The sequence below is a fragment of the Tachypleus tridentatus genome, chromosome 4 (genome assembly GCF_004210375.1).
Source record: "Tachypleus tridentatus isolate NWPU-2018 chromosome 4, ASM421037v1, whole genome shotgun sequence".
NCBI lineage: Eukaryota > Metazoa > Arthropoda > Merostomata > Xiphosura > Limulidae > Tachypleus > Tachypleus tridentatus.
In genome coordinates this window covers 107,249,565-107,270,083 of record NC_134828.1, presented here as the reverse complement: position 1 = coordinate 107,270,083, position 20,519 = coordinate 107,249,565, and the positions used below count along the sequence as shown (strand labels likewise).

The 20,519-nt window shown below is 35.8% G+C and overlaps 1 protein-coding gene across 1 annotated transcript in view; it reads right to left on the bottom strand.

Moving 5' to 3' along the window:
• LOC143248186 (glycine receptor subunit alpha-4-like) overlaps positions 1–20,519 on the bottom strand; it is a 59,072-nt gene that overhangs the window by 18,829 nt on the left and 19,724 nt on the right. The window contains exons 4-8 of the mRNA XM_076496619.1: positions 16,881–17,110; positions 11,467–11,549; positions 8,414–8,551; positions 8,070–8,172; positions 667–1,056 (exon numbers count right to left, since the gene is read on the bottom strand). Of these exons, the coding sequence (XP_076352734.1) occupies positions 667–1,056; positions 8,070–8,172; positions 8,414–8,551; positions 11,467–11,549; positions 16,881–17,110 (944 nt within the window). The remainder of the gene's footprint in view (positions 1–666; positions 1,057–8,069; positions 8,173–8,413; positions 8,552–11,466; positions 11,550–16,880; positions 17,111–20,519) is intronic.

Sequence of the window (20,519 nt, the reverse complement as noted above, 5' to 3'; positions counted from 1 at the left end):
ACCACTGTCTTCCATATCCTCATTCTGCCTAAATAGTAAAACCTTCTAACCACTGTCTTCCATGACATCCTCATTCTGCCTAAATAGTAAAACCTTCTAACCACTGTCTCTCCATTACTTCCTCACTGCCTGCCTAAAATAGGCAAACGTCCCTACAACCACTGTCTTCCATGATAATCCTCAGCCTGCCTAAATAGTAAAACCTTCTAACCACTGTCTGCACCAGACATCCTCAGTCTGCCTAAATGAGTAAAAATTGCTAAACCACTGTCTTCCATTACATCCTCATTCTGTCTAAATAGTAAAACCTTCTAACAACCACTTCCAGTATTTCCATTTCGTCTCTCATTCCTCCCTGATAATGGTGAAATATTGTAATCGACGCATGATGTTCCTCAGCCTTCTTTAGAGTACATTAGTGCCACAAGCATATACTGCTAAACTGTATCAAAATAACTGGAATGTAATAACATAATATTTCAAATACTGTTCTAAAGGTAACTATGGAAACTCATAGCTGGCATTTTGTTTGTATAGTCGCCTTTTTTTCCATAATAAAAGCTTTTGTTGTAAGGAAGGATGATTTTTTTTAAGGTTTTATGTGAAGCTCGTATCTTTATATTCACTTTTACCTTTCAAATTCATTAAAATTATGTACATATATACTTCTGACTAAACAGATTCGGTTCCTCACATACACTGAAAAATCTGAAACTCTTCAGGTGCTCTGCTTTCATCTTACTCCGGGACAGGTAGTTCACCAGGGTAAACTCTAGAAGTGCACCGAACACCATTACAGAGCATGCTCCAATCCACACATCAATAGCTTTGACATACGAAACTGGTGGAAGTTGGGTCCTGACTCCAGAAGCTACTGTGGTCAAGGTCAGAAGGGTCGTGACGCCGAGAGTGACCCTAGCTGGAACAGCATCCACATTCAACCAGAAAGAAACCCAGGAAATAGTAACGATTAGAAAAGTCGGTAAGTATGTCTGAACCATATGGTAACCATTCTGCCTCTTCAGAACAAAAGTCACATTCAAATAGCTGAACACCCTGAAAAGAAAAAAAATAAAACTAGCCTCATCACGTTGAAAGTAATAGAACAATGTTTAATCTACTTTTAGCTTTAGTAATTATTAGAACAATCTCTGAAGCACTATATTTATCAGGAAACACCTCGACATGTCTGTCGATGTTAAAATATCAACCTACTGATGCCTTTACTTTATAGAAACAATAACAAGTAACACTGGTTCTTAAATAGCCTTGTAGTCAGTTTAAAATGCATCTATTTTATTAAAGCTTATTAGTAAACACGATTACAGCCCGGCATGGCCAGATAGGTGGTTAAGGCACTCGACTCATAATCCGAGAGTCGTAGGTTCGAATCGGTGTCACACCAAACATGCTCGCCTTTTCAGCCGCGGGAGCGTTATAATGTGACAGTCAATCCCACTATTCGTTGGTAAAAGAGTAGCCCAAGAGTTGGCGGTGGGTGGTGATGACTAGTTGCCTTCTCTCTAGTCTTACACTGCTAAATTAGGGAACGGCTAGCGCAGATAGCCCTCGAGTAGCTTTGTGCGAAATTCAAAACAACAAAGAAAAACAATAAACATGATTAAATGTAACGAAAACTAGAGATATTAAGAAGTGTAGCGTTTCTGGTAACAAGACATGCATAACCGACTGCGAGTGCAACATCCTTTCTCACAATGTAGTCAACAGTAGCCATCAGAATAATAACAACACAACAAACAATCAATAGAAACCACACAGTACACACGTGACCGATGGCAAATCTTGTACGTTACATTTTTTATATATATTACAAACATTCACTACAACCCTACAATTTAGGAATAATCGTTCAGGAGACATTGCACAAGTGTACACTCAACCGAACAAAGGGCATACTTTTACCTTTACACTTTAAAATCACTGTTCACTCATTATTGTTCATACCAACTGTTTTACATATTTTGAAGCTACACCTCGATTGACGAAGATCGCCACCATCCATTTGCAGCGTGAGAACAGTTTGTTTGTTTTGTATTTCGCGCAAAGCTACGCGGGAGTTACTGCCCTAGCCGTTCCTAATTTAACAATGTAAGACTAGAGGGAAGGCAACTGGTCATCACCACCACCAACTCTTGGGCTGCTCTTTTACCAATGAATAGCGGGATTGACCGTAAATTATAACGCCCCCACAGCTGAAAGACCGAGCATGTTTGGTATGACGGGGATTCGAATCTGCGACCCTCGGATTATGGGTCGATCGTCTACCCATGCCATGGCCACGTGAGAACAATTTCATAAAACATCCATTGCGTTGCATAAGGCTTCTCATTGTACTCTACTTTGTTTGAGTTATTTCTTGGCCAGAAAGCATAAACTAATGGTTTCCTGTTTCCCTGTGTTGAAATAATATATAATTTATTTCTTACTGTAATTCTTTAATATATTTAGACTCTGCTACGTGAGGCTATTATATTGTGTAATGTGTGTTTCTGTGAACATTTTATGGTTGGTTAAGTCTCTTATCTCCTTTCTTTGGATTTGACTCATTTGAATGCACGAGCTCACTAATACGCTTGCACACTTTCACATTGCCTTTATAATACACCATTATCATTTTGTTTACGATCCAACGAATCGAAGTTAGCACGTGTGATACCCTTCCTGCAATTCATTGCAAGGATACATTCCTTCAACTTTCAAAGGTATGGAATAATCTTCCAAATACTTTATGTACTTTGTGATGCTTTAAATCTTAGGGGTCCTACATCAATTTTACCTATTCCCAAAACACGCACCATCGATCTAACAAGCAGTGTTGTGTTCCGTATTGTACACATTACAATCATTGTAGATTATTCAATTGTCCCTGCTAGTTGCATATAAAACACTTTTTTTTTCTCGGCCATATTTTATTTAGGAAATATCAGAGACGATCCCTAGCTTTGCAAGTGTTTTACAGTGTATATATAAAACCTACACTTTCCCTTACAGTATAAACATAAGGGATTTTTCTAACATTAAATGTGAAACATTAGTCCCTTGTTCCTGGTCGCACCAAACATGCTCGCCCTTTCAGCCGTGGGGGCGTTATAATGTTACGGTCAATCCCACTATTCGTTGGTAAAAGAGTAGCCCAAGAGTTAGCTGTTGGTGGTGATTACTAGCTGCCTTCCCTCTAGTCTTACACTGCTAAATTAGGAACGGCTGGCACAGATAGCCCTCGAGTAGCTTTGTGCGAAATTCAAAACAAACAAGCTTATAGTAATAACTATAATATTCTGATAACACTTTAAACTTCATTGGTTTACTTTAGAGAATCTTATTCTATTGTTTGTAACCCTCTTTTAGCCTTCTAAATAAGGTCATGTTTTTCCATTTGCCCTTTACCTCATAGTGCTCTTTACTGATTACAAGAATCTATCTCCTTGCTAACAAGGAAACAAAGAAGGGGGTGCATAATATCCCTTTCAGAATGCACGTGACATCAAATGAGAAGAATGCACGTGACTTCAAACGAAAACATACATCTGTGTTTACACCGTGAGTATGAGTGATTTAAAAAACGCTTTTGATTTATAAGGGACACTCAACTCTTTACTAAAACCTATATTCGTAGCAATACATTACGGTAACCCTTTTTTCGGTCTGACTGTTAATTGTTAAGTACAAAATACACAATGAGTTATTTGTGCAAACACCGAAATTTGCCGCTGTGCCACTGGAGGGCTTTTTCTCTTTCAGAAATATGTTTATAATCACATTTTAAGCAAAGGTTATTTCTATCAGGTATATATAAGAGGTGGAAGAAAAAGGTTTGGAGAGAAAGAAAGAATGTTGTTGAGCCCTAAGACAAAAAAAAATATATAAATATACTATTGCTGTTATAAAAGTTTGAAGTGTGTATTGTAGTTAGATTAGTTACAATTGGAAACGTTTGTAGTTTATTACTGCGGATAAAGCTAAGCCTAAACTTGAAGCAATTTAAACTGATTACTAGATCGTTAAGTATGCTTTCATGACAACGTTGGATTGTTTTCTGAAAAACCTATCATCAGAAAAGTCCCTCTTCAGACACGGCTACATAAAGTTATTGTTTTAAAATGTTTTCTGTGTGTTTTACAACATTTTGAGCCTGTGGCTCTGCAAAGTTGGCGGACCTTGTCGCTCTGACACATCAAATATCTAAACTCGGTGAGGTGTCAGAGTAAGTCAGAAGTATCAAGATATCCAGTTAATGAGTTCTGGAATATAAAATTAATGTACTATTCCTACTAAAAGAAAACCTTCTTCAGGTTCTAAATTAAAAGTCTTTAGTACAATTTAGGTTGTGCAAGAATTGTGAAGTCGCGACAGTTTTTTTATGTCCTCCTATTGGTCTTTATGTCCGTGATATACCACTAGTTACAAGAAGCCGTACGACTGGGGCACAGTTTCTGGATAGCCCTGGTGTCACAAATGACATCGAATTCCTTTGTTTTACAAAATAATTAATTATAAGGTATAGTCCTTTCTGTGAAATTCTTAATTTCGGATCTGATTATCCTACTGTAAAGTATTTGCTTCAAAATGGGCCTTCCCATAAGTGACCAGTTAGTGGTGGCATCGCATTACTTACGTAACACCAAACGATGTAAAAATGTAGTTCAGGTACATAACGGGTGTGGTCACCACTTGCTTAACTTACTTGCATATTTAAAACTCTTTTAATATAAGTTATCGGCTATCTGTATAGCATTTTGGTTTTATTAATAAGCGAGAACAAAAAGTTGGTTGAAGTGAGGAGTTTTGTTGATGAAAAAATCCTATAATTATGCATATTTCACGCAAAATATACATAAAATATTCCATATAATAAGACGTCTGAAAGTATCATAATAGCTTTAATATTATAACCCACTTTAGATAAAATTTCTTTATAAACCTTTCTGTTTCTACACTAAAGTGTTTCGCTAGAGATTTTGAAAAATATGATGACTATCGAAACATAATTTTCGTTACGCGTATTTTGAGTAGCAGGTCCTCTTTTGCATACTGATTGTACATTAATGCCCTTTAAGGCTTAGTACATGTAATTATATGAGTAGTGTATCTAAGTATTTTTCTGTATTATACTCACTGGAGCAAAGTCACTCGCACAAAACGTATCATTTATTTCTTTGTCTTCGCGTGAACGTGTAGACGTTGTGCGTAATTCATCTCCTATGAGGAATGGCAAAAGAGCAAATAGTTGTCAAACTCGTAGGCATAAGAAAAATATATAAAGTAAAGGTTTTCCGAATATCTCTGGGGCGTGTCCAAAAGTCCTTGAACGTTTTGTATTACTTAGGGATTGGAAAGCCGGAAAATATTCGCCACGGACAAATAAACATTCATCTAGATAAGAATCAGTATATCATATGAAGTCAACAGCTCTTAGTGTGTGTTTGAATTACGTAATACCATAATGAAGCAGTGTTATGTATTCACGTTGTTATTGAAAGCATATCATGAATATTTAAAACTATATCGTTTTTCTTAGAAAACACACAATCAACTAAAGTCACGAGAGTTTTCAAGCAAGCCACTTGTAGCAGGTCTCGTGATACCCACTGATTAGCTTATATAAATAACAATAATAAATTAATGCCTGCACTCGCATTACGCTGTTTATCTTATTCCATAGCGTGTATTAAATATTCATAACAAGTATATTATGATAAAGTAGGAATTTGCTCGAACGCGGTTCAATAATTAAAAGCTATCTTTCTATGTTCAATAATTCTGGGATTGGTATAAGTATGTTAGAACATTTGGGGCTTCTGACCTGAGCGTTTAGCACGTGTGCATAAGTTGCCCGTTCAGTTTCAAGATTCTAAATCCAAGTTTTATGAAATAATAACATAACTTATCGAGGATATCTTTATAAGATTATTTTTAATTAGATCGAAATACTAGCATAGAGATATCTTTATATAGGTTTATAAATAAATACTAGCATAGAGATATTTTTATATAGGTTCATAAATAAATATAAACATAGAGATATCTCTATGTAGGTTTATAAACAAATATAAACAACCATATAAAATGTTCAATAACTTCAGTGTTTTAACTATCTGCAGTATCGTGGAGAACCATTAACGTTGGAAGCCCTTCCTTAATGTTCTTTATTAAAGTAACACGTACTTCCGCTTTGAGTACTTCTTCCCCTATTAAAGTAACGCGTACTTCCGCTTTGAGTACTTCTTCCCCTATTAAAGTAACACGTACTTCCGGTTTGAGCTCTCTCTCTAGATGGTGCCCCCCGCTAGTACAGTGGTAAATCTCCGGAGTTATAACGCTAAAATCAGGGGTTCGATTCCCCTCGGTGGCTCAGCAGATAGCCCGATATGGCTTTGCTATAAAAAAAAAAACACTATCTATACAACTAAATTAAATGCACTTCCGATTTGAGTGCTGGTTCCTCTACCAAAATAACACGTACTTCCGGTTGGAGTGCTTGTTCTCCCTACTAATGTAAAACACACTTTGGGTTTGAATGTTTGTTCAACCATTAAAGTAACTTGTGCTTCCGCTTTAAGAACTTGTATTTTTAAGAAAAATCCGTACTTTAAAATACTTTTCGAGTGCTTGTGCTATGGAATGACAGTGTAGTGTAAGAGGCAAGCCTGAAATTTTAAGATTCATAAACGGAAGTAAATACTAAACCAGTTCATTCATTCTAGACCCGGCATGGCCAGGGGGTTTAAGGCGTTCGAATCTCCGTCGCACTAAACGTGCTCGCCCTTTCTTGGTAAAAGAGTAGCCCAAGAGTTGGCGGTGGATGGTGATGACTAGCTGCCTTCCCTCTAGTCTTACACTGCTAAATTATGAATAGCCCTCGTGTAGCTTTCCGCGAAATTCATAAACAAAACAAACAATCATTCATTCTAGGACTTTTTGTTAATTACTGATAATGTGTGCATTAGACAAGTAAACAATGAGCAAGTTTAACTTCATGCTGATATTTACTCACTGCTAGTCTGACGACAGATACAGGGAAGTTACAGAAAGATTACACTGAACTAATTTGAACGTGGAGTAAAAGTTGTTTATTGAGTGTTTCTCGCCAACTTTACCTTGGTAGTAATTTCTGTTTAAACCATTGGACTCCAAACTCAGTAAGGGTTCAGGGCCAAAACACACAGAAGGATGTGCTTAGAAAAAAAAATATTTCTCTCTCACATGTGAGAGTTATGGTTGAAAGCCTAGTTTAAGAAGAAACTGACAACTAAGTATATACACACACATACATATGTAAATAAGATAACAAGTGAGTTAAAACCAGAACGGTAATAGGAGTCTGAGAAGAGACTTCCAGCATATAATACACAAATGACTAGCAGCTAAGTCGTTGTTTCATATTGATTTAACTGTAAAGTTTAGCACAATCATTGGGTAGAGATCTATGAATCCAATACCATTAATTAAGCTTCACTTGACAATGTTTTTATGAGCCTTGAAAATATGTGTACCCTAGGCATTGATACTAACACTATAAAACCTTTAAAAGATATTTTACACGGTGTTTCTAAGATGGGACAAAGTTAGTTATGTGTTTCAAAAGCCTTGAAAACAATGAATTATTTCAGTGATTCCCCAGTGAGGTCCCGGCATGGCCAGGTGGTTAAAGCAAAGGTACTCGACACGTAATCTGATGGTCGCAGGTTCGAATCCCCATCACACCAAACATGCTCGCCTTTTCAACCGTGGGTGTGTTATAATGTGACGGTTAATTCCACTATTTGTTAGTAAACAAGTAGCCCAAGAGTTGGCGGTGAGTGGTGTTGACTAGCTGCCTCCCCTCTAGTCTTACGCTGTTAAATTAGGGACGACTAGCGCAGATGGCCCTGAAGTAGCTTTGTGCGAAATTCAAAACAAAATTAATCCCCAGTAAGTGTATGGACTTATACTCCCCTCCAGTGAAATAGCGGTATGTCTGCGGACTTACAACTCTAGAAACCGAGTTTTGATACTCGTGGTAGACAGAGCATGGATAGTCCAATGCTACTTTGTTATAAAACACAAACAGCCTTTGGGCGAGAGAGTCGATAGACGACGAGAAGGAGTCGTGGAATCTACCAGAAAAGTCGTCACCCATCGATTTTCTCAAAGGCTTCAATACTTCTAAAACTGTTAAACACCACAATAAATGTTCTCTTGAACACTTGTAGCACCTCTTTTTGTAAGGTTATACTTACATTAAGATTCAAATAGCGAAAATGCTTTATCGACTGAGGTTGTCGATATATAAAACTAGAAGTACAAACTTGAAAATATTGAAATCGGACATGGTTATGACCGGTACTTCCGCACGTGTGTGTCCAAGTTTACTGTGGACACCTGTCCACTTCTTCCAATATCAAAGACTTACCTACATCATTATAGTTTTCAAAAACAGGTCCTTCTGGATCTACAGACACAACTTCGAACTCTGAAATTTCTAGGTTAGGGTCAAGTAATACAGCATTATCCATCCAAGTTAAAGTCATGCTTTCAACACTCTGGGAATCTAACAACAAAGGATAGTTAAATTAACGTGTGTGTTTTTTTATCTGATATAAAAAACGTAATAAAAACTAATAATGAAATAACATTAAAAACAATAATTTTATCCCCAAGTCTTTCGTCTCGTTACAGAAAATCTTACCTGTACCAGATATTCATGAATATATTTACAATAAACAGATAAATAAAACAAGTGCTTTAACCAAAAAAATAAAATATTTGAGGCTCTACGAATTTCGAAAATCTAATTACAAATACTGCCATGTTACAACTGAACACAGTATTACTACGCAATAGATAAACAGTATGTCGTTTTATTCTCTGAGCTGATAATTACTTCAAAAAAATCGTTTGTTTTTCTTTAATACCACGTGTATTTTGATTCTAAGAATACTTCAAATCCATGTTTCGTCTAATAGCAACACACTATTTTGAAAAGAGCAGTCGTTGATTTCGAAAAAGGTCGCGCTTAACCTACTGAAACGAAAGACAAAACTATCGCTCGAAAGCAAGAAAGACTTTGTTGAATACCAAACGCTTGCTTAATTTTTATTAACGTTAAACGCAATGCTTGTAGTTTTAGTTTGGTTTGTTTTAAATTTCGCGCAAAGCTACACGAGGGCTATCTGCGCTAGCCGTCCCTAGTTTAGCAGTGTAAGACTAGAAGGAAGGCAGCTAGTCATCACCACCCACGGCCAACTCTTGGGTTACTCTTTTACCAACGAATAGTGGGATTGACCGTTACATTATAACCCCCCCACGGCTAAAAGGGCAAGCATGTTTGGCGCGACGGGGATTCGAACCCGCGACCCTCGAATTACGAGTCGAGTGCTGTAACCACCTGGTCATCCCGAGCCCGCTTGTAGTTTTAAAGCCAGAAGCATACATTTCAAAGGAGAAAGTTACTAGGTATTAATTGTTTGAAATTACTATCACCATTATAAAACTACTTTTGCTTCTTTGACATTCCACAACAAGTATATACGTTCAGTTGTTTCCGTTTCGTCGATTTATAAGCCCCCCGCTAGTAAAATGGTATATCTACAGATTTACAACGGTGGACTCAGCAGATAGCCTGCAGTGGCTTTGCTATAAGAAAACATACTCTCGATTTGTAAGGTTCACCCTATACCTTTTTTCTAAATCGAAAAAGCCCAATGTCTTTTTTTTTTCCTGCGTTCAGTATGGCCAGTGGTTAGGGCGCTCGACTCGTAACCTGAGGATCAAGGGTTCGAATTCTCGTCCTACTAAACATTCTCGCCCCTTCCTCCGTGGAAGCATTTTAATGTTATGACAAATCCCACTATTCGTTGATAAAATAGTAGCCCAAGAGTTAGCGGTGAGTGGTAATAACTAGCTGCCTTCCTTTTATCTTATACTGCTAAATCAGGGAAAGCTAGCGCAGATAGCCCTAGTGCAGCTTTGCACAAAATTCAAAACAAAGAAACAAACCGCCTATGTGTGTGCGTTTCCACACAACCTAAAGAGCAAGAGAGTGATTTACTTTTGTAAATATCTCATAAAGACATAAATTAGGGTAGCTTTGAAAAAAAAAAAAGAGAAATCCTTGTAATTATAGCTGAAATTTTAGTTAAATTGTCTAAACGTTTTCAGAAAAGAAACACAAAAAATCCCAATAGGAAATTAATTGTTTTATTCTGAAGATTCATGAAACCGTATCAAGTGAAAGTCGTTTGATTAGATAATTATATTTTTCCTGATAAAGATGTCAACTTTTTATGTATTTCCAAGTTTTATCACGTTGATGTTGTATTTTATTGTCATGAATGATTTACATGATTGGTATTTAATTAAAATCTCAGTTTTATTCACTAAAAGACTGGCTGAAAGAAACAATACAAAAGTATTACTTCATTAATTCAGAGTAAACATAGATAATTGACAAAATAGATTTACGCATTCTTAAAATCATGTAAAAATGATTTGCTAAAAAAAAATATCTGTAAATAAAGCGCAGAATGTAATTGATTGTTTGTCTGGAATTAAGCACAAAGCTACGCAATGTGCTATCTGTGCTTTGCTCACCAGGGGTATCGAAACCCAGTTTCTAGCGGTGTGAGTCCGCAGACATGCAGCTGTGCCACTGGGGAGCTGCAGAATTTTTAAAATCATTAATTTTCTAACTAAGCCTGACAAGTTAGGCTTAAATCAAACATATATTAATATCTTTTGACTTATACACTCACTTTATTAAACTCAATTTGAGGGTAAACATTTGATGTTTTGTTTGCTTTGTTAAATTTTGTAAAAGGTTCATCGAGAGCTATCTGCCTAATTTAGAAGTAATAAAAAGATGGAAGGAGGTTATTCAAAATACTATCGACTCCAACTCTTAAAACATCTAATCGAATAGTAGGATTTCCCATCACTTTATAATTACCCCGAGACTGAAATGGCAATCGTATTTGGTGATTGAACTGGAATCCGTAATTTGCGAGTCGATCACTCCAATACTGAGCCATCCAAGGCCAAATTTGATGTTACTGCAAAACATGAGAAGTGCACCTAGTGGCACAGCGGTGTGCTTCCGGATTTACAACGCTAAAACAGTTTCGATACTGTGGTGGTCAGAGGATAGACAGCCCATTATGTAGTTTTGTGCTAAATTATAAAAACGTACATACACGCAACTCATATAACCAACTGTCTAGTAGTTCTTAAATGTCTTAAACTTAGGTCTATTTCAAGGATAAATTAATACAGCCAGATTTTTAACTTCAGTCATTTATGAACACACGCAACATTAATGAAAATCGCTTTTGCGTTACACAACAATGAATAACTAAATTACTTTCAAAATAATCAGGTCACAACGTAAACACGTGTATAATTAAGATTCATGTTAACTTTCGCTCCTATTAAGGTATCTTACAAAATGATAAAATTGTTTGCACTTACACGAGCCAAAAATCACATGGCAACGCTGAGTGTCCAGTGGATAATGACGAAATGACATATGGCAAGACAGACGAAGAGTAAGTCTGTGAAAGAAAAAAACAAACAAAAGCAAATGGAAATATATTCTCAGTAATTCTCCATAATAACTAAGTTTCGATTCTAATCATCTTATATTGAACTTATCGTTACTGAAAAATAAATAGATTATTCAATGCTTTGTGTGACTAGAATTGGCCAAGTGGATAACACACTCGACTCGCAATCTGAGGGTCGCGGGCTCGAATACCCGTCACACCAAACATGCTCGTTTCATCAACCGTGGAAGCGTTATAATGTGACAGTCAGTCCTACATTTCATTGGTAAAGAGTAATCCAAGAGTTGGCGGTAGATGGTAAAGACCAGCTGCCCTCCCTCTAGTCTTAAACTGCTAAAATAGGGATGGCTATCTGCGCGAATTTCAAAACAAACCAAATCGACTATAATTTTTATTTTTCGCTCAAATAAGATTTTCTCAGTACAATGGCGTCTTATTTTAACTATATAGCTTATGTTCACGTTGTAGTCATAATTTTGTATTATAATATCTCATTAATCACCTGAAAATATATTATTGATTGTGAACCGTATTTAGTCTGGTCTTTCCTCAAAATGGTCAATTTTCTAGGCGAGGTAATTCAATTTCTTTTTTTAACTTTTAGGCGCCTTGCAAAGAAAATGAAGTGTTGTTATAGCGTATTCCATTTCTTCAAACACGAAAGCTAAAAACATCATCTGATATTTAAAACACGACCATCTCATGCGATACTGAGCTGATGTGCCAAAGGCATTGGATGAACCTCTTAAATCCATGTATTACATTTCTCAAATTTCATATTTTAAACAATTTTTAAATAGTTTATCACAATTTTCCTACTCTGTTATACTAGTTTTTGTGCAAATAATTGTAAATTATCTTAGAGTTTACAATACTGATGTTTAAGTAATGATAATAAATGCAAAACTAAAACATATAGTGTCATATTTTTTCTACTAATTTTCATATAGATGTTTCCAACTGAATAATTCAGGACTTACAACTGTGCAATGTGTTCTTGATGGAATTTATAGTATAAACAAATGGATGGATCTCTTAATAAAAACACGAATAATTTACATATTTATGCATAGATTTTGCCTTAACACATTTACCGCGAATGTATTAACATTAAAGAAAAAATACTGAATTGGCATCAGCCAATTTTTGAATCTTTGTTTAAAAGACGATATATAAAAAAAATGTCTAGCTTTAACATAAATGTTTCTCATTTTATGTTGTTCTTTAAGGAGTTTTGATCATTTTTAGTATACCTGACTTAATGCACTCTTGTGTCATTATAACGTAAAATTCCTGGCTCCACATAACTTTGTGTTATTACTTAAAACATAACTGATGAATAAGCAAAACTCTTGTTACGAATATATCCCAACTTCAAAGAAATCTTTGTATATTGAGCAGGTAGCAAGGTTAATGGAGTCCAATATTATTTATTAAGTCGTTAACAATTATATACATATATATACTGATATAGAAGCGACAAGTGATAATTCTAATAATGATATAACGAAGTAAGTTATAAATTCAACAATAAGCCTTACACACGAATTGCATTAGGTATTTGGTTCACCAGGACTAATCCAAAATAGCACTGCTAATATTTCAATACAACAAATGAGATGGTATATATATATATTTAAGTGGTTTCAAACCTTATATTCAAGTATGTGACAAATACTTTAGAAGAAGTCGAATACTCACAAAGTGATACTTTAGATAGTTTCCCATCATTTATATATTGACTCTTTCATTAATTAAAGTCAACCACATTTAAATAAATAAAAAATTGTTTTACTTCTAAAAGGGAAGTATACAAAATCGCTTATGCTTCAAGTCTAACCCACTTCAAAACTTGTGTATGTGTCGCCAAAAGAAATATAGAATAATAATTAAAAGGATCAATTATTCAATAATGCTTGTCAGCATTCATCGGTTTTACGAGGCCCGGTATGGCCAGGTGGGTTAAGGCGTTCGACTCGTAATACGAGGGTCGTGGGTTCGAATCTCCGTCGCACCAAACATGCTCGCTCTTTCAGCTGTGGGGGCATTATAATGTGACGGTCAATCTCACTATTCATTGGTAAAAGAGTAGCCCAAGAGTTGGCGGTAGGTGGTAATGACTAGCTGCCTTCCCTCTAGTCTTACAATGCAAAATTAGGGACGGATAGCGCAGATAGCCTTCGAGTAGCTTTGCGCGAAATTCATAGAAAACAAACAAAGCAAACAAACGGTTTTAAGATATAATAATTAGTCATTTAAAAGGAAAGGCGGACAGTGAAATGTTGTACCAATTAGATATTTCCTTCTAACTTTCCCAATAAAATTAAGCCTAATGATTTCTTTTTCGCTCTCCACGTGTTGACACGTGAATCCTGTTTAACATGACACGTGAATAGTCTACAAAATGTGTATTTACTATTCTTGCGCAAACGCATTCTATTCGACATGTTATTTTGTTATGTGTTATTGCCTTGCTTATTAACCTGTGTTTCGTTTTATGATTTGTCCTAGTACCGCAAACACGAACGAAGGATGATGGAGCTTTTCATGGTCGAGTACAGAACTGAACTCCTGTTAATATCTGCAAATTTTCTATTGAGAAATCACAAAAACACAAAATATTGGTAAAGAAACTGATTCTTCCAAACAACACTACCACAGATGCCAGGAGCCATCAGGGGCTCTGGGAACGGATTGATACGCCTCCTCCCTGAAGAATTTTGGAATGATGCACCTACATGCATAAGAGATAGAAGATATGGTTAATGTTTGCTTAAACGTTCCATGTAGTCATTTAACAGATTGGTACACAACTTTCGTCGTTTTCATGGGACCCCGGCATGGCCAGGTGAGTTAAGGCGTTCGACTAGTAATCTGAGGGTCGCGCGTTTGAGTCCCCATTACACCAAACATGCTCACCCTTTCAGCTGTGGGGGTGTTATAATGTTACGGTCAATCACACTATTCATTGGTAAGAGAGTAGCCCAAGATGTGGCGGTGGGTGGTGACGATTAGACGCTTTCCCTATAGTCTTACAATGCAAAATTATGGACGGCTAGCGCAGATAGCACTCGTGTAGCTTTGTGCGAAATTCAAAACACAAACAAACAAACATAAATATTCTCAGCCTCCCTACCTTATCGACCTACAAAACGAATTTGAAAACAACGATTATATATTTCTCTAAGTTTTCGAATAAAGTTTGTTACTTGCTAAAGTTTAACACATGTAAGCAGAAGAACAAATAAATCCAGAAAAGAGTAAGTAATCTTACGGATGGTCACCTGAATTAATACTTCCACAAAGAGACGCCAGGAGGCAGATAGTGCACAACAATGACGAATAGTTGAACAGTGTCGTACCATGGATGTGTAATTCCAAAATGTACACATGGATGATGTGTTCATCCATGTGTCAAGGTCAGATGTTTTGTTACGTGGTTTGCTGTCAAATGTTTTGCTACATGTTTTGTTACGTGGTTTGTTGTCAAATGTTTTGCTACATGTTTTACTACATGGTCTGCTCCCAGATACTTTATTATATGGTTTGCTCACTAATTACCCGAAAGTGTTATCAAGTTGTGTTAAGTTTTAGTTTGTGCATTGCTGTTTGTGTCAGATTCATGCGTGTGTTGTTTTTTTTTATAATAGTAATAAACAAAGTCTTTGAATACATAAAATTAATGTTTCATGTATTATAGATTGACTAAGTTATACACTGTATTTTGTCGTCACTCGTGTACAGGTCTAACTTAGAATCTACATAAAAAGTGCTTTCTACATTAACATAAAACATTTATACCTTATGTTATTGTTTGAAACATTTAAACTGAACTTACTACAAATAAGTCTACTCAGAGTAAAAGTAGGCAGAATGAGTGTATTAATGTTACCATGGCACGTTTAAACTCCAAATATGCATTGTATATATAAATATTCATGCAAGTAGTCGCTTTGTAAGAAACATGTTCAAATTCAATATAAATATTATATATATGTACGACATTAAGCGACTGCAATAGAATACGGTTTAATTTTATGGTTTACATAAATTATTATACACATGTTAACCTAAAGTATTCAAACTCCAGATATTTTCGTATTGAAACGAAACAAAGTCAGTATATCATAGTTTCCACTCTTAAGTTTAATTGTATCCTTTCTTTATTGAATATATATAAACCATTTTGTTCTGATTAACTACCGTAACACCGATATTGTACTTTATGAAACGTTTCTCTAAACACATAATTTACTGTTGCAGCAAATTCTATCACTTAAGTAAACTCAATTATAGAAACTTAGATGTTCCCCGCTAGTACAGCGGTAATTTTACGGATTTACAACGCTAAAATCAGTTGTTCGATTCCCCGGGGGTTGGCTCAGCAGATAGCCCGATGTGGCTTTGCTGTAAGAAAACAAACACAGAAACTTAAATAAACACATAAGACAACACAACGTCTAAGGTTTCAGCATATTATTTCTATTTACCTATACAAGTATAAAGCAAAGAATCGTTATTAAATTACCAATACATATAAAGGTAATTCAAATAATGATATACGAGTCACGCAAATCACAGTGGGAAGTTCCTGGAACCCTTTCAGGAAAATAGTGTTGACATGAGAATGCAAAGTTTAAATCCAAATTATATTAAATTAGACGTTTTTTTAATAATTTATTTATTGGTAGTACACAATGTTACGCCTATAGTTTCTATAAAGCCTACTCGAAGTATGTGATTTAGACATTAGTCCGAGCACTGTATATGATTTCACTGTCCACTCCTTCATTTTGCAGCTACCCGCCCTCTAGCAACACAGTTTAAAACTATATCCCCTGGCGCTGCTTTGTAGAACTATCCGGTCTAATGGCACATTGGCACCAAACGATAGCCTCAACTACTATTGTCGACCTAAATAGATGGAATAATTTAGCGTGAAAATAATTTAATACATGTATTCTGTGTAAATTTCCGGGTACTTCTGATGGATGCATAGATAATCACGTGAGACAGTACGTTTTATTACAATATCATGTTTTCAGACTTCAGAACAAAAAATCTCTCTTGAGCAGCAGTTCACCATACGTCACAAAACGTTTGGTAACATACCGAATAGTTTAAGTATTCGAAAGCTTCAATTTGTATTCGTTTGTAAAGAGAGAAATTACCAATAGAACAGTATTTTCACACTTAAGTATGATTAATCACAAACTTCCAGAGCTTGGAAGAAAACGGTACATTTATCACGTGCCCTTAATGACTCGAGCAAAATAAACATACGAACAGACTACAATATAACACAAGCGATATTCTTACCTCATACTGTACAAAATATGTCCATCCGGGGATAATTTAATTAAAATGTTGGGCACTGTAACCATATGGAAGTTGGCTTCTTTCACATTACGAAAGAAGAGGTCAGGTTTCCAGATCCTGTTAATTATATCTTCACCATTTAAAGTTACTGTTGAATTCAATCCAAGAGGTCGAATGTCAAGCCGAGAGTCAAACCATGATTGCCGTAGATAGACATCCACAACGTATTCCTGTGTAAAAATAGGTGAGTGGGTGATTTGATAGATACACAGATGTTAAACTGATTCTATTAGATCATTTCACTTATCCTTCGTTCTAGATAGTTATATACAAAATGTTAAGTTCTTTGCTTTGTTAGAAATTGTCATATTAAAACAGTAAGGAAGATATTTTATAGTGTAACAAAGTCATTTCATGATTTTTCTTCTCCTCTTTGAACTTCTGCAAAAGTCATCACATTAGATTAAAGGTCACATCCACACACTTGGCCCGGCATGTCCTGGTGGCTAAGGCATTCGACTCATAGTCTAAGAGTTGCGGGTTCGAATCTCCGCCACACCAAAAATGCTCGCCCTTTCAGCCGTGGGGGCGTTATAATGTGACGGTCAATCCCACTATTTGTTGGTAAAAGAGTAGCCCAATATTTGGCGGTGGGTGGTGATCACTAGCTGCCTTCCCTCTAGTCTTACACTGCAAAATTAGGGACGGCTAGCGCAGATAGGCCCTGGTGTAGCTTTTCGAGACATCCAAAACAAACAAACACACACTCTCAACTCACGTTTCCATCTCGTACAACAACTCGTAGGTTTGGGTAATCAACAGTATTATAAAATATGGTTTGCTACAAATGCTTGTTGCACTTGTCATCTAAGGAAGCCATTTTCTGATGTTAATATGGTTGACAAAGACGGAGCCCCATTAATTACAATACATTCTAATTCTTATCACCAATATCGCACACGTTCATGTACTCCTTTAGAATAGGTTTTACAGACAAAGACTACATTTACTACTTTTACTCAAGATGGGCAGGATAACATTAGCAGCTTTTCCTATCTTCAGTGATACATATGGCTCATATTAAAATATCAAATTCATATTCTTTTTGCCAGAAAACCGTACAGAGTCAGTGAAAAAAATGGTGGGAAGCGTCATTCTTACTGTAATGTAATATCACATAAACTACCGATCTATAAGCCACGCTTCGCCAGAATAGACCTTATATACCTTAGAACTAATAAAACTACATTAGGTATCGTTGTAAAAAAAAAATTATTGTTCGGTTTGCTTGTTTACGTTATTTGATAAAATGCTAGTATAAAATATTCACTGACTAAGTAATTTAAAGTTCTCTTGTGTGCAATTATACTAATTAGTTCACTAATTAAAAAATCTAATATTGTAAATATGAGAATTAACATATTCATTTAAATAATATTTTACTACTTCAGACTCAACGTAATTTAATAACAGAAATAAAAATCAATCATTATTTATTCTAGTTTAACGCACGTTTTATACCGCTCGAATTAGTGTAAAACTTAAAAAAAAAAGGTTTAGGGGCCAAGCAGCGAGCTTGTCACTTGACTTCAAAACTCCCTCTGGTTAAACAACGATACAAACAAATAAGTTAAAAAGAATCTTTATAACAGTATATTCATTGTTTTTAATAACTCTTAGATCGTTGCTTCCAATATGTGTTTGCTGTCAAACAGTAATAATAGGATAAGTAAAGCCTAAACTGATTTACTACTAACATTTCATATCTTACGTGCTATATTAGCGGTAGTAATAGTTATCACCACAGCTAACAATCTAGCTTATAAACACTGTTACCAACTCTGGTAGAGACTAGACTGACGTTTATATAATACTACAAGGAAAAATCATTGTTGTGATTCACAACTCACATATCTTGCTGCCAAACCTAACAGATAGAATTGATTATAGTGCCATAAGTTAATAATTCACATGCCTTGTTGGCAGCACTGACAGATCTAATTTATTGTAGTACCCACAGCTATTACCTGACAATACTATGTTGACTCTAGTACCCACAGTTATTATCTTACATACCATGTTGATACAGCACTGATAGATCTGGTTGACTCTAGTACCCACAGTTATTATTTTACATACCATGTTGATACAGCACTGATAGATCTGGTTGATTCTAGTACCCACAGTTATTATTTTACATACCATGTTGACAGCACTGATAGATTTGGTTGACTCTAGTACCCACAGTTATTATCTTACACACCATGTTGATACAGCGCTGATAGATCTAGTTGACTCTAGTACCCATAGTTATTATCTTACATACCATGTTGGCAGCACTGATAGATCTGGTTGACTCTAGTACCCACAGTTATTATCTTACACACCATGTTGATACAGCACTGATAGATCTGGTTGACTCTAGTACCCACAGTTATTATCTTACACACCATGTTGATACGGCGCTGATAGATCTGGTTGACTCTAGTACCCATAGTTATTATCTTACATACCATGTTGGCAGCACTGATAGATCTGGTTGATTCTAGTACCCACAGTTATTATTTTACATACCATGTTGATACAGCACTGATAGATCTGGTTGATTCTAGTACCCACAGTTATTATTTTACATACCATGTTGACAGCACTGATAGATTTGGTTGACTCTAGCACCCACAGTTATTATTTTACATACCATGTTGGCAGCACTGATAGATCTGGTTGATTCTAGTACCCACAGTTATTATTTTACATACCATGTTGATACAGCACTGATAGATCTGGTTGATTCTAGTACCCACAGTTATTATTTTACATACCATGTTGATACAGCACTGATAGATCTGGTTGACTCTAGCACCCACAGTTATTATTTTACATACCATGTTGACAGCACTGATAGATCTGGTTGATTCTAGTACCCACAGTTATTATTTTACATACCATGTTGATACAGCACTGATAGATCTGGTTGACTCTAGCACCCACAGTTATTATTTTACATACCATGTTGATACAGCACTGATAGATCTGGTTGACTCTAGTACCCACAGTTATTATCTTACATACCATGTTGATACAGCACTGATAGATCTGGTTGACTCTAGCACCCACAGTTATTATTTTACATACCATGTTGGCAGCACTGATAGATCTGGTTGATTCTAGTACCCACAGTTATTATTTTACATACCATGTTGATACAGCACTGATAGATCTGGTTGATTCTAGTACCCACAGTTATTATTTTACATACCATGTTGACAGCACTGATAGATTTGGTTGACTCTAGCACCCACAGTTATTATTTTACATACCATGTTGATACAGCACTGATAGATCTGGTTGACTCTAGCACCCACAGTTATTATTTTACATACCATGTTGATACAGCACTGATAGATCTGGTTGATTCTAGTACCCACAGTTATTATTTTACATACCATGTTGATACAGCACTGATAGATCTGGTTGACTCTAGCACCCACAGTTATTATTTTACATACCATGTTGACAGCACTGATAGATCTGGTTGACTCTAGCACCCACAGTTATTATTTTACATACCATGTTGATACAGCACTGATAGATCTGGTTGACTCTAGCACCCACAGTTATTATTTTACATACCATGTT